This window comes from Zychaea mexicana (genome assembly GCF_025766255.1).
Source record: "Zychaea mexicana strain RSA 1403 chromosome Unknown BDB00scaffold_4, whole genome shotgun sequence".
In the NCBI taxonomy this organism is placed as follows: Eukaryota; Fungi; Mucoromycota; class Mucoromycetes; order Mucorales; family Lichtheimiaceae; genus Zychaea; species Zychaea mexicana.
The window spans coordinates 159,332-172,539 of record NW_026516667.1 but is presented as its reverse complement, the minus strand read 5'-3'; the positions used below and the strand labels follow the sequence as shown (position 1 = coordinate 172,539).

General features: G+C 46.3%; 4 protein-coding genes across 4 annotated transcripts; 3 read left to right on the top strand and 1 right to left on the bottom strand.

Annotated features, from left to right (window-relative positions):
- The first annotated feature begins 1,514 nt into the window (after window positions 1-1,514).
- On the top strand, window positions 1,515-3,035 carry BDB00DRAFT_391976 (uncharacterized protein). The gene is made up of 2 exons (XM_053117207.1): window positions 1,515-1,905; window positions 1,990-3,035. Exon 2 carries the CDS (start codon window positions 2,004-2,006, stop codon window positions 2,853-2,855), a length of 852 nt encoding a protein of 283 aa, XP_052984855.1. The 5' UTR covers window positions 1,515-1,905; window positions 1,990-2,003; the 3' UTR covers window positions 2,856-3,035.
- Window positions 3,036-3,598: 563 nt separating this feature from the next.
- BDB00DRAFT_754409 (armadillo-type protein) lies at window positions 3,599-6,742 on the top strand (the record flags this gene model as incomplete). The annotated part of the gene is made up of 1 exon (XM_053118757.1): window positions 3,599-6,742. One exon carries the CDS (start codon window positions 3,599-3,601, stop codon window positions 6,740-6,742), a length of 3,144 nt encoding a protein of 1,047 aa, XP_052984854.1.
- A 164-nt stretch (window positions 6,743-6,906) lies between these two features.
- BDB00DRAFT_924903 (uncharacterized protein) lies at window positions 6,907-8,811 on the bottom strand (the record flags this gene model as incomplete). Its single annotated transcript, XM_053128793.1, has 5 exons — window positions 6,907-7,156; window positions 7,221-7,483; window positions 7,545-7,668; window positions 7,750-8,210; window positions 8,320-8,811. 5 exons carry the CDS (start codon window positions 8,809-8,811, stop codon window positions 6,913-6,915), a joined length of 1,584 nt encoding a protein of 527 aa, XP_052984853.1. The 3' UTR covers window positions 6,907-6,912.
- Window positions 8,812-10,598: 1,787 nt separating this feature from the next.
- Window positions 10,599-12,670, top strand: BDB00DRAFT_798569 (phosphate transporter). The gene is made up of 2 exons (XM_053121624.1): window positions 10,599-11,271; window positions 11,360-12,670. Exons 1-2 carry the CDS (start codon window positions 10,702-10,704, stop codon window positions 12,476-12,478), a joined length of 1,689 nt encoding a protein of 562 aa, XP_052984852.1. The 5' UTR covers window positions 10,599-10,701; the 3' UTR covers window positions 12,479-12,670.
- Window positions 12,671-13,208: the final 538 nt, after the last annotated feature.

The following is a 13,208-nucleotide window of genomic DNA, read 5'->3' as shown; positions in this document are numbered from 1 at the left end:
AATTTGCCAGTTTTCGCTAGCTGATGCCTCCCAGTTCTTATAGCGTGAAGCATAACTCTATGACAGACCTGAGATTTTCTGATTTAAGGCGAGAAACGCCTATAGTACAGGTTGCTGAGTGAGAATACAGGTTTTACTGCTAGCAATGTTGCAGTTTCAAGCTTGCTTTGGCCATAACCCATGAAACATCACTTCCCCTTTATTTGTCTGTATGCTCATGTTGTGTTCCTCAAACGGGTCCTGCTGCCAACACGTCTTAGTACTGATGAGAGTGACTCTGCTATTTCAATCGCTTTACTTATAATTGTCGAAATATCGTTGGAGGATAACGGTGTAGTGACACCTCTGTACCATATAAACTGTTAAAAGTGCCTTTATTTCTTACACATGAGATAGGTATCATATAATTCCATTCGCTATTGCTATCACATAAATGCGAGCTGGCCTTGGGTTAGCTTTTTATGATGATAAACGATCGTTCGCTACGTATTAATCAAAATTTTATTTAGGCAAGCGCGAATCGCTCCTCCGTGTTTGTTGAGTGCACTCAAAATTTCCGTTGCTCGTACTTTTCTTGTTGCATCATCGCAGAACCCTGGATAATATGCATAATCGTGCAACAGCTTCATATATACAACTATAAAATGCTGGACATCAGCGGTTGTGTCGATCATAATAAATTTTCCGCGTAGATATTTGGCTGCTGTTAATGTGTTCCAGTCGCGTGCGGGTGTGGTGGTGAGATATTCATCGATCGTTTCACGTACCGTGTGTACTAGTTCTCAATAATCACAGTGTCATTACAGCTAACTGTTTTGTAGAATTTATAGTGCGCTATATAATAATGGAAAAAAGTGTATACTTACTGCTCTCGATGAACAACGGCGTCTCTTTGGACTTTGACTCTTTTTGGGGTTGGGTCATCGTTGAAGGTTTTTTTGCTGCATAGTGTTAGTGATATGTTCCACTATTATTAATTTTCTTCATAGTCTACAGTATGTTCTGTGCGACACACAGCGTGTAGTTACTTTGTTGCTCTTGTTACCGTTGCTCGTGGGTAAGGGTATATAGGTGGGAGACGCAAGCTACTGAAAGAGATGTGATTTTTAGCTGGCGACTTTATGCTTTTTATTTCATTGTGACTACGAAACAAATGTATTTACTATTAACGTAGCAAAAACGGATGATAATCCTGATTCCATACATGTTAGTCACCTGCTCATGATTCATTGCATAACTATTATTATCTGCTATAATTGGAATAAACACCTTGTTTTCTTCGTACTTTTACAAACCGGTTTCATAAAAAGAAAATATTTCCCTACAGTACATAATGTGAAGGTGAGCAAGGATATGCAACGAAAACAAAGCAGAGAAATTTTACTTTGCAGTTGCTCCGAGCATGTCGATGCATAAGCAGAATAAAGCAAAGGTAGTTACAGTCCAACATCCCAGCGCTACTTGTTACATGGCCTGCATAGAACATTGGTAAAAGAAGGCTATTTCAGGTACAAGGCTATGTAATTGATGGTCTATTTGTTGTGTTTGCAAGTGATACTTTAATATCGCTATCAGCCTAATGGCATATCTCACTCAACTCGTCCTCGAATTTCAAGGCTGCACACCAAGCTGCCATTACAACATGCCATTGCTACTGTTGTGTATGCTCAAAAGAGAGTCTATCTTATCGTATACTTGCTAGAACAGGATGATTACCACGACAGAAGCTTCTCCTTTGTCGCTTTCTTGCGTCAAATGTGTATAGCCATGAGTTTTTGAATACACTGTCGAAATGTCAATAATGCTGTCCAACATGTTGAACCGAATCTCTCGCATTCCTGCAGGACGGCTACTGATGGACATACAAATGAGCACACACATATGCATGTGGTTTTGTGCAGCTGGGTATACTACACTAAATCAAGTGCTTTTTGAGTCAAAAGGTGTAATCAGTGTTTCTTTTTCTTTCTTTCTTTCCTCACATAAAAGAAAAAAAGGACGAAATGACGATTGAAGGCGACCGCATTTATCTTCTTGGCGCTACTGGACGGATCGGTTCGGTGATTTTACCCGAACTTATCAAAGCTGGTGTTCAAGTGACTGTATACGCGCGTTCACCAGCAAAGGTGCCCAAGGCCGAAAACATCACGATAGTCCAGGGGGACTACGACGACTTAACTCCATTCGAGAATTCTATTGCTGGCCATACCCGCTTGTTTCTATTGGTTGCCGACCGCGAAGACCTGGACAAGGTCAAGATTGCGTTCGGTACGCGCGCGTACGCCGCTGGCATAAAGCAGCTTGTGGAGCTTTCGGCCAGACGACTGCCTTGGCGTAGTTACAATGTGGTTCACGTACACCAGCAGGCAGAAGACGCGCTATACGCAATCAAGGACCGAGGCTATCATGTTGTGCTCCGCCCAACGAATTTTATGACCAACATGACGGATTATGATACCATCAAGAACGACAACCGTATTGTGGACTCGGCAGATTCGGATGAGCAGCAAGAGTGGATTTCGCCCGCGGATATTGGCACTGTGGCAGCCAGAATTTTACTACAGCCGGTCGAGCAGCACAAAGATGTGGCTTACGAGCTGATTGGCGACGTTAAAACACCCGCTCAGCGCGCTGCCATTATCTCCAAGTTGACGGGCCGCACTATTTCGTATTCCCAGCTGCCAGTTCAAGAGTTGTACGACTTTTTCATCAAGGCTGGCGAAACACCATCCATGGCATACTACATGTCGACCTATCAGTCTTTGAGTCCCGTCTCGCGAGGATTGCCGCTGCTATTAGGACGAGCGCCGGAGAAGCTTGAGGATTGGGCAGCCAATAACAAGGATCTGTTTTAGATCCATGCAAATGGGAGATATGCGCAGCGAAGACAGATGTTTGGTTTGGCTTTCGTTTAAAATGATTAAACATCTTGTATGCATTGTCGTCTCCCAAGAGTAGCATGATACACTTAAAATATGGTACAGGTAGCATCGATGCAGCTCCTGCAGGGCAAGATGAGCCTTGCTGAATGTGATTATCAGGGCAAAATCATATGGGTGCATGCATGCTTACTCGGACTATCAAGCAGCTAATGCTGTTTTGCTTTAGAAACATCTACGGTTTGGCAGGGTTACCGTATTTGTGTGTTAATTAATTTCATTGATTCGTCCTGTGTAAGACAGACTTGTGGATTGAACAGACGTTAGTTTCAGATCGATCAACTTCTTTTGAATGAATGGCCAAGTGGTTGCCCTGAAATGAGGCAGCAGACCAATGGGATGCCTCTTGTCACGGGAGGATGCATTTCATAGGATTAGCAAGTACCGCAGTAACAGTGCATACGCTGACCAGTGAGAGCCGTCAACAATGGCGGATGCTGCCACTTCATTCGTCGACGGTGGCGCTGTATATTCGTACTATAAATTATCCGACAGACGAACAAAAAAATTTTTTCTGCGAATCGAGTTTATTTGTTCCGCCGTCCCTCGAGAAGTGTTTGCTCTCCCCTTTCTTTCCCTCACCTGTTTTTTCGGGCTCTGTAGCTGATTGCCCATCCCCTCTCTCTTTTCTTCTCATTTCCGACTGCACTTGTATAAACATGCCAGCTGCCGCCGCTAAGAACACTCTGAGCAACGTCGAAGTCAAGAAGTTGGCTGCTCCCAGCGAAGTCGAGACCAAGAAGGCCAAGGAGCTTTTGAAGACTCTTTCTGGTGCTGCCGATGCCGATCGTGAGGCTGCTGCCCAGGAGATTGCTGCCTTTGTCAACGCCAACGGTATCCAGTCTCTCAAGCAATATGGTGTCCTCGATGCCATTGCCAAGGATTTCGGAAACAAGAAGAATGCCGGTGCCCGTCAGTCTGCTATTGCTGCTGTCAAGGCTTTGACCGACAACAGCGTTGAGGGCCAGGTTGAGCCCTACATCGTTCCTTTCTTGGCCAGCCTTTTGGAACTCCAGGCCGACAAGCAGGCTGCCGTCAAGACCGCTGCTTTCGAGGCCGCCAAGAACATGATCGTCAAGTTCAACCCCTATGCCACTGCCGTCTTCATTCCTTACATTTTGGAAGGTTTGGGCAACTCCTGCAAGTGGCAGACCAAGATCCTCTCCTTGACTCTCTTGGATGAGCTCGTCAAGGGCAAGGCCGAACAGTTTTTCTGGACCATCCCCGATGTCATCCCCGTTGTTTCGGACTGCATGTGGGACACCAAGGCCGATGTCAAGAAGGCCGCCACCACCACCATGGGTAACATCTGCGCCTTGGTCGAGAACAAGGATATCGAGCGTTTCATTCCCGCTGTCATTGCTTGTATCAACAAGCCCGAGAATGTCCCCGAGACCATTCATTTGCTCGGTGCCACCACTTTCGTCCAGGAGGTCGATTCCGCCACTCTCTCCATCATGGTTCCTTTGCTCAGCCGTGGTTTGAACGAGCGTGCCACCCCCATCAAGCGTAAGTCTGCTCTTATCATCGACAACATGTGTAAGCTCGTCGATGATCCCGAAGTCGCTGCTCCCTTCTTGCCTCTTTTGTTGCCCGCTCTCGAGAAGATCCAGGATGTCGTTGCCGATCCCGAGTGCCGTGGCGTCGTCCAGAAGGCTCTTGCCACTTTGGCCCGTGTTGGCGGTTCGAACATCGAAATTCTTTCCACCTCCGACAAGGCCGAGAAGGTCAGCTCCACCTTCAAGGAATTGTTGCCCGCCGACATTGACGAGTTCTTCGCTACCGAGTCCAAGTACCTCGCCGACGTTGCTTTGGCTCTCTGCGTTGCCAAGAACTTCTTGAAGGATGTCTGGGTCAAGGCTCTTTCCCCCTACGTCAAGTTGTTCTCTGCCGAGTCTGAGACCATCATTTCCAAGGCTCTTGACAAGTGCGAGGAAGCCGTCACTCCCAAGGACCCCGAGGAGGAAGATGATGAGGGTGAGGATCTCTGCAACTGTGAGTTCTCGCTTGCCTATGGTGCCAAGATCTTGTTGAACCGCACCTCTCTCCGTCTCAAGCGTGGTCGCCGTTATGGTCTTTGTGGTTACAACGGCTGTGGTAAGTCCACTCTCATGCGCGCCATTGCCAACGAGCAGGTCGAAGGTTTCCCTCCCAAGTCCGAGTTGAAGACCGTCTACGTCGAGCACGACATTGATGGTTCTGAGGCCGATACTCCTTTGGTCGACTTCATCATTGCTTCCGACGGTGTCGAGACCAAGGACAAAGCAAAGGTTGCCCAGATCTTGCGTGATTACGGTTTCTCTGAGGAGATGGTCACCTCCATGGCCATTGGCTCGCTTTCCGGTGGTTGGAAGATGAAGCTCGCTCTCGCCCGTGCTATGTTGATGAACGCCGATATCTTGCTTTTGGACGAACCTACTAACCATTTGGATGTTGTCAACGTCGCTTGGTTGGAGAACTACTTGCTCGGCTTGAAGACTGTCACCTCCATCATTGTCTCCCACGACTCCAACTTCTTGGACCACGTCTGCTCGGACATCATTCACTACGAGAAGAACTACAAGCTCAAACGTTACAGAGGTAACCTTTCCGAGTTCGTCAAGAAGGTTCCCACCGCCGCCGCCTACTACTCGTTGGATGCCTCGCAGCTTGCCTTCAGATTCCCTGAGCCCGGTTACTTGGAAGGTATCAAGACCAAGGAACGTGCCATCTTGAAGATGAAGAATGTTGACTTCCAGTACCCCGGTACCGAGAGAAAGCAGCTCAAGAACATCACCATGCAGTGCTGCTTGGCCTCCCGTGTCGCTGTCATTGGTCCCAACGGTGCCGGCAAGTCCACCTTGATCAAGTTGTTGACTGGTGAAATGGAATCCGAGATCGGTACTGTCTGGAAGCACGCCAACTTGCGTATTGCCTACGTCGCTCAGCACGCTTTCCACCATATTGAAAAGCACTTGGACAGCACCCCCAACGAGTACATCCAGTGGCGTTACGCTACCGGTGAAGATCGTGAAGAGTTGGACAAGGTTGACCGTGTCATCACCGAAGAGGAAGAGAAGCAGATGAACCAGGCTTTCGTCATCGAGGGTGAGAAGCGCATTGTCGAAGACATTGTTGGCCGTCGTAAGCTCAAGCAGTCGTACGAGTACGAAGTTGCCTGGGTTGGCAAGTCGTCCATGGAGAACACCTGGATCTCCCGTCAGCGTTTGGAGACCATGGGCTTCGCCAAGAAGATCGCCGAAGTCGATGCTCAGGAAGCCGCCAAGATGGGTCTCAACCGCCCCTTGACCTCCAAGGAAATTGAAAAGCATTTGGAAGAAGTTGGTTTGGAGCCTGAGTTCGCCACTCACTCGCGTATCCGTGGTTTGTCCGGTGGTCAGAAGGTCAAGTTGGTCATTGGTGCTGCCATGTGGAACCGTCCTCACATGTTGGTTCTTGACGAACCTACCAATTACTTGGATCGTGACTCTCTCGGTGCCTTGGCCGGTGCCATCAAGGAATACGGTGGTGGTGTCGTCATTGTTACTCACAACCGTCAATTCTCTGAAGCCCTCTGCACTGAAGTCTGGAAGGTCGACAACGGTGAGCTCGTTGCCTCTGGCCACAACTGGGTCTCTGGTAACGGTTCCACCCAGATCAAGGAAGAGGAAGCCGAAGACATGGTCGATGCCCAGGGTAACACCGTCAAGGCCGTCAAGAAGAAGGAGAAATTGAGCTCCAAGGAACTCCGTAAGAAGAAGAAGGAGCGTATGGAGCGTCGCAAGCGTGGTGAGGAGGTGTACTCTGATGAGGAGGATTGGTAAAGAATCAAAAACAATCCAAATTCCAAAAGTTTATATTATACACCCACATCTAGAGTAGACTTTTTCCCCTTCTTTTTTTCTTGTCATGTATTTTTCGCTTTAATCTCGTCATCCATTCTCATCGGCATCGTCTTATTAAAATCTCAATTTTGTTTATTTGCCAACAAAACTCATTTCTTTTTCTTTTTCTTCTTGGTGCTGGTGGCTGTGGTGTCTGCTGTGATGGAATTTGTGGCACTACTGGTTGTGCTGAGAGCGGCGTCAGCCACTAACGGTGATGGATCGACGTGTTTGAGCGTACTCTGCATCTGTTGTAGCTCTTTGAACTCGCTGCCGTTTTGCTCATCCAACCCAAGTGCCTTGTAAACACGGATAGCCTCTGCCACTGTCTCTTTCGCATTGTCGATGATATGTCTATTAAGGCGTAGACTTGTTAATCTCGTTTTTAGTATTGTCTAGTGTTTGTACATGACATTACCCGTTAAACAACAGTGTTGCGAGCTTAAGCAACTCACGCGATGTTTCAATGCTCGTAGGACCAAAAGTATCACCCACTGCCTTGAGGGATGCCGTGACACATTGCGCAGCCTTTTCATAGTTCCCTCGTTGTGCATATCCTTGTCCCAACCTGTCCATTGCTTCACCCCATCGCAGTGCCGATTTATGGTAGATCATGTCCTGTAGATTCAAGGCCTCAACAAGCTGTCCTTCTTCAACCAACTCATCCGCTTTTTGTTCGACCTATCGAAATTTGCTTAATGGAGATGGCTCTCATCCAGTTTGATTTCGCAAATATGCTTACCCTGGCTATCGTCATCCAATCGATACGGCGGTTGCAACGCTTGCAGAAATCCTCGCCGTGAGCAAGCCGTCCAGTTGCACAGTTTTGGCACTGATACATATGCGTGGCTGGATTCTCCACATTTCTATCCGTTTATTCAATAAAAGCAGTAAGTATTCAATTTGATGGCTCTTGATCTCGTCCATATCGCGTCAAAAATATTTACCCACTTTGACATGCTTCACATTTGCAGTTGAAGAAATAACGCGATCTTAGCGAGTTTCTGCGGGCTCCTTTCTCGTGCTTCATTGCAGTGAATCCATAACTAATGCAAACTTGCTGCTGAGCTGGGATATCTCTTGATGCTCTGATACGCAGCAAGCATGGATCGTGGCCAGGGTCTTTGCCAAAAAACGCAATTGCGTTGGGATCACAGCTATGATTGAGCATGCTCGCAGAAAGATAGATTGCTTTTCCTAGCAACATGTTGACACCCCAGTCCGCGTCGGTTTCGCGAATAGCTATTGTGTTACAGCGTATCTGGGCTTGGATCTCCATGAGCTCGTCCACGACATTGTCACGCGTAAGGTTAAGCACAACTGCCACCATCCGGGCCTTGTCGCGATATCTCTTCTTGTCCAATACCGAGTGTTTGCTTAGGTTGGAAACAAGCGACGGGATCCTTGACTATTTTACAAGCAAGAACGAAGATAGATGTTTATATCACTAGTCAGTATGCAACAACGCGTGGGCCCTCCTCCCTGGTCATCGAATCGACCACCCTCTTATATATTACCTGGTTACTAAAGAAATAGGCTGCCAACATCATGGGCGTCTCTCCAGTATGGGACTTGAGATTGTCGTGGGTCATATCATTATATTTAGACAGTTCAGGAAAGCGACAGAGCCAACGATGCACAGACGACCAGTGTCGCGCCTCGCACTTTTTCGAGCAATAGTGCAAAGCCCAAGGGCAATTGCTGGTACGACACTTGAAGTCGGCACTACGGCGAAAACATTGCGAGCAGCGGTGAAGAACATTGGCATTGTCCAATTGTTTAATCTGGGGATATTCTTGGATTACCACCTTGCCTGAATTTATCTTCTGCGTGCTCATGACCGATCGTCCATATTCTGTCGCGTCAGTACGATCGTTATCGTCTGTACGCGCGTTATACCACACTGAGTTTTTGTCAGGTGGAGGAGGCCATACGCGAAAATCGATATGGGCCGGTCCGAGGCGTTTGGTGTATTGGGACACGTCGTCGAGTGAAAAGTGAAAGTCCATACAGTGCCACCGCAGCTGCTTTTCCGGAACCTTAATAATATAGCAATACTGAACCGTAAAGCCAATCAGAATCCACGATCGCTGTAGTATAAGGTGTAGCAGAAATCAGCGAGTTTTTCAATGGATGTTTTCGCGACAATTATGCATTTACGCTTTCTCGGTTATGCTTTGCAATTGATGGTCGCGCTTACATACTAATTACAGTATCGGTTTGTTTCCAAGAGCTACTGCCGTGACAATTGATAGTTTGATGCTGTGTGTTTGGAGTGGGAGAGAGCAGGTAAAGCCGCGTAATAATGGTTTTCAATGCAAGGCACGATACAAACAAAGATGCCGAGATCTTCTTTAGTATGCTTTGGTTCGCTACTGCTTTTAGGGGAAGCCGCACTGACAGCATGACAAGCAATATCAACTAACTACTTTATAGAGTTGGATTATTTGTTTCTTTTTTGTGATACTTAAAGATACAATTGGAGCGCAAGGATATACGGGAAGCTTCAAACTTCCTCAATCGTTTTGCCTTTAGAAATAGCAGATTGCCGGTTTCAAAGATGAATAGCGTGTATGATTGTATGAACCTATATTAGAGGTTATCAATTGCATCGCCCAGAGTAAAGTATAGGTTTAAAAACTTCCGAAAGAACACAAAAGTTGAACGGAAACCACGGGTGTTGGTTACATAGATCGATGGTCCAGAATTTATATTATGTTTGAGCAGCGAATAGCAGCAAAGAGTTTGTCCATTTGCGCGGTACATGAAAGAATTTTTAGAAAACCGTTATCAAAATCTATATACCATGTATGTAAAAAGTGTGCGTGACGGATACATAGTAGCCACCGTCACGATCACCACATTGCAAAACAAGAGAAAAAACTACAGGAACACACGGTCTGATGAGGCTGACACGATTATCATACAAATAGTGGCGTGGCCACATGAGCGAGCAAACTGAAAAGCGCGTTATTGTTTTGAATTTGGTACGGCTTCGCGGGTTATATAGCATACGCAAAAGTGGAAGCTTTTCTCCTTGTTGCAAAATAAGCGATCCATGTGATAGGTGCAGCAGTGTAACAAACGACATCCCTTCTGAGCCTTTTTTTAAACTTTCCATTACCGCGTTGGTCATTGTCGGATCAATCCATGCGTGCGGTTTCAGTCTATGCTATATTGAGCGTATAACTTTATCCACACGAACGTTGTGTCTCTGTCGCAGTCGTAGTATAAGCAGTGCTAACACAAAGCAAGAGGGAGGAAGAACGGCCGATAGCAAAGAAGGCGGGATGGTGGTTGCTGCTACAGCGTATATCACACGTGTAGCATCAAGATCTCGGCTGGCGGCCAGTGTGCAGCGTAGGACAAGCGAGGTTATAGAGTGTGCAATGCAAACAACTGACGAACAATAATTTCCATCAAAATGCGCACGATGCTCGAAAAGAGACATAAAAGGAAGTTTTATACCTTATGGAAAACCGGGATTTTCGAAATTCACGTTTATGCTTGGGAGGCATGTTCAGAATCCCCGCTTGTCATTGGCTGGCTTTTTCACGCATTCGCTGGTGCAGTTCAGATCGCTGATTATTCCTTTGTCTTGGATCATGATCTGACTACTACTGTGTATGTGTACACAAAAAAAGTTGGATGGTGCCCATCAGCACACAATTACCGCGCGACAAGAGAGAAGGCTCTGTATTGTATGGGAGCACAAATAGAGTAGCCGCGCACACAGACGACCAACTTATACGATGCAACAATTGCTTTCAAAATAAAAGACACTGGACCTTTTAACCAAGTTTCTTTCTTCTTCTTTCTCTCATCTTCTTGATCTCGCTTCACTCCACACTTTATATTAAACCTTACTATCATATTATACAGATTCATCTCTCGCCAAGATGATGAACCCTTATGATTTTACGTGGATCTTTGGCGTCACCATGGTGCTGGCTTTCGCCGACGCCTTTGGTATCGGTGCAAACGACGTCGCTAATGCCTTTGCCACATCAGTCTCTTCTGGATCGCTGACGCTCCTTCAAGCCGTTATTTGTGCCTGTTTCACTGAATTCTTGGGTGCCCTTTTGCTCGGCAACCAAGTCTCTGATACTATCCGTAGCGGTATCATGCCTTTGGACTCATTTGAACAGCAACCAGAAATGCTTATGCTTGGTATGATGTGCGCCCTTTTCGGTTCTGCAACCTGGGTTCTGACTGCATCGCGCTTCGGCTGGCCCGTCAGCACGACGCATTCCATCGTTGGTGCTATTATTGGCATGGGTATTGCTGGTTTCGGTCCCGGTGTCGTTGACTGGTCGTTTGGTGGTGTCGGTGGTATCATTGCCTCGTGGTTCATTTCACCCATTGCTTCCGGTGTTGTCGCTGCTATTATCTACATGATTGTCAAGTATGCCGTCCTCAAGCGAAAGAACAGTATGAAGTGGGGTCTTTACCTTGTTCCCATCTTCTTTGTAAGTTTTTATATCAGTTTCCATCCTTAGTTAAATACCGTTCTTATATAAATTGCTAACCTAAGATACAATCTACTATTCTTCATAGTTCGTTACTACGTTTATCGAAGCCTTTTACATTATTTTCAAGGGTGCGCCTGGTACTGAAGCTGCCAAGATGGGCATTGGTGCTCAATTGGGTATTGCCTTTGGTATTGGTGGCGTCTTCCTTATCTGGTCCTTTTTATTCTTTGTCCCATGGCTTCGTCGCCGTGTCGTTGAGCGGGAGCAACTTCGATGGTACCATATTTTTATCACTCCGTTCCTTTCCGCGCGTCCCAAAGCTGGATCTCCCGATCAAGAAGGCCAGAATGTTTCAGAGCATGTGTTGCCCACTGATCAAGATGCTGTCCTTGCCAAAGAAGAAGCCATCAAGAAGGAGCAGCAGCAGCTGGAAAAGAGTGCTTCAGATGCAACCGATGATGGTGAATCGTCTGATGACAAGAATAATAGCGGTCAACAACAGGTCATTGAGCATGTTGACATTCTCGATACACCATTCTACTGGGGCAAGCTCTTGTCGTTCACCTACCTCAAGAAGAAGTCAGTGGCTATCGTGCTTCATGGTATTCGCCAGGATGTCCGCAACTTAAACTCGGCTCACTTGAAGGACATCCACGCCGCTGCCGTAAAGTACGACAACAACACCGAGTACATGTTCTCCTTCCTTCAAGTTATCACTGCCCTCGTCTTTTCATTTGCCCACGGTTCCAACGATGTTGCTAATGCTATCGGTCCCTTATCTGCTGTGCACACCATCTGGACCACTGCCACTGTCGGCGAAGAGGTGCCTGTCGCCATTTGGATTCTCGCTTATGGTGGTATTGCTATCGATATTGGTTTGGCTACCTTTGGCTACCGTGTCATGCGCCGTCTTGGTAACAACATCACTTACATGACTCCTACCCGTGGTTTCTCGACCGAGTTGGGTGCTGCCATCACCATTTTAACTTTCTCTCAAGCCGGTGTTCCCGTCTCCTCCACCCACTGCGCTACTGGTGCTACCGCCGCAGTAGGTCTTTGCAATGGTAATATCCGTGCTGTTAACTGGAAGATGCTTGGTTGGTGTATGTTTGCCTGGGTTATGACACTCCCTATTGCTGGTCTCATTTCTGGTTTGGCCTTCTCGATCGTCATCTATGCCCCTCACTTTGGAATGACTATATAAAACCCTTACAAACCAGAAAATACACCTCACAACTTTTCGATTATCCCGCCCAAATCCCCACACACATATTTATAATCATACTGATATAGTCATATATTTATTATTTTATGTACTTTAAACCAATAACTTTGTATCTTTATTAACAAATGTTTTAATATGATATGTATGCTACACGTTATGCATAATATGACGATTGTTATTTTAATGCCTGTGTAAATAATGTAGCATATGATATCATTTTTAGTACTGGAGCATTCATCACCACATTCTTCTCTATGATAGTATATCAATGAGCTAAGTGAATCCTTTTTCGGTATAACTGCATGCGACAGTCCATGATTTTTTATATATATCTTAGACAACAAGCTACAAATGGCGGGGTTTTCAGGTTAATAAATATGTTTGAGAGCATCCAATAACGAAACTAGCTGATTTCGTATTAATACATGCCTGCGCTTGTGTAAACTTCCCCATCGTCTTCCCTTGCACCACTCTACCGGAACTGAGCTCAATCTCAGGGTGCAGTGAGTGGTTCTCTTCAATATTCATGCCTTGTTTGTGCCTCGCTTCAAAAAGAAAACAAAGATTAAGTGCCAGTAATTAAAATGCTCCAACACAGTAAGGCACCCCAGGAAACAGGTTTCAAGAAAGAGGGGAAGGGGACGGCACACACAAAGAGCTCTTACCAATAAGTTAGAAGTAGCAGAAGCCAAGAACACTTACTGATACA

What these genes read in the sequence shown, in the direction of transcription:
- BDB00DRAFT_391976 (XM_053117207.1), top strand. Translation starts at nt 2,004, where the DNA reads ATGACGATTGAAGGCGACCGCATTTATCTTCTTGGCGCTACTGGACGG.
- BDB00DRAFT_798569 (XM_053121624.1), top strand. Translation starts at nt 10,702, where the DNA reads ATGATGAACCCTTATGATTTTACGTGGATCTTTGGCGTCACCATGGTG. An exon ending in ACCTTGTTCCCATCTTCTTT is followed by an intron (nt 11,272 to 11,359) that starts GTAAGTTTTTAT and finishes TATTCTTCATAG; the next exon opens with TTCGTTACTACGTTTATCGA.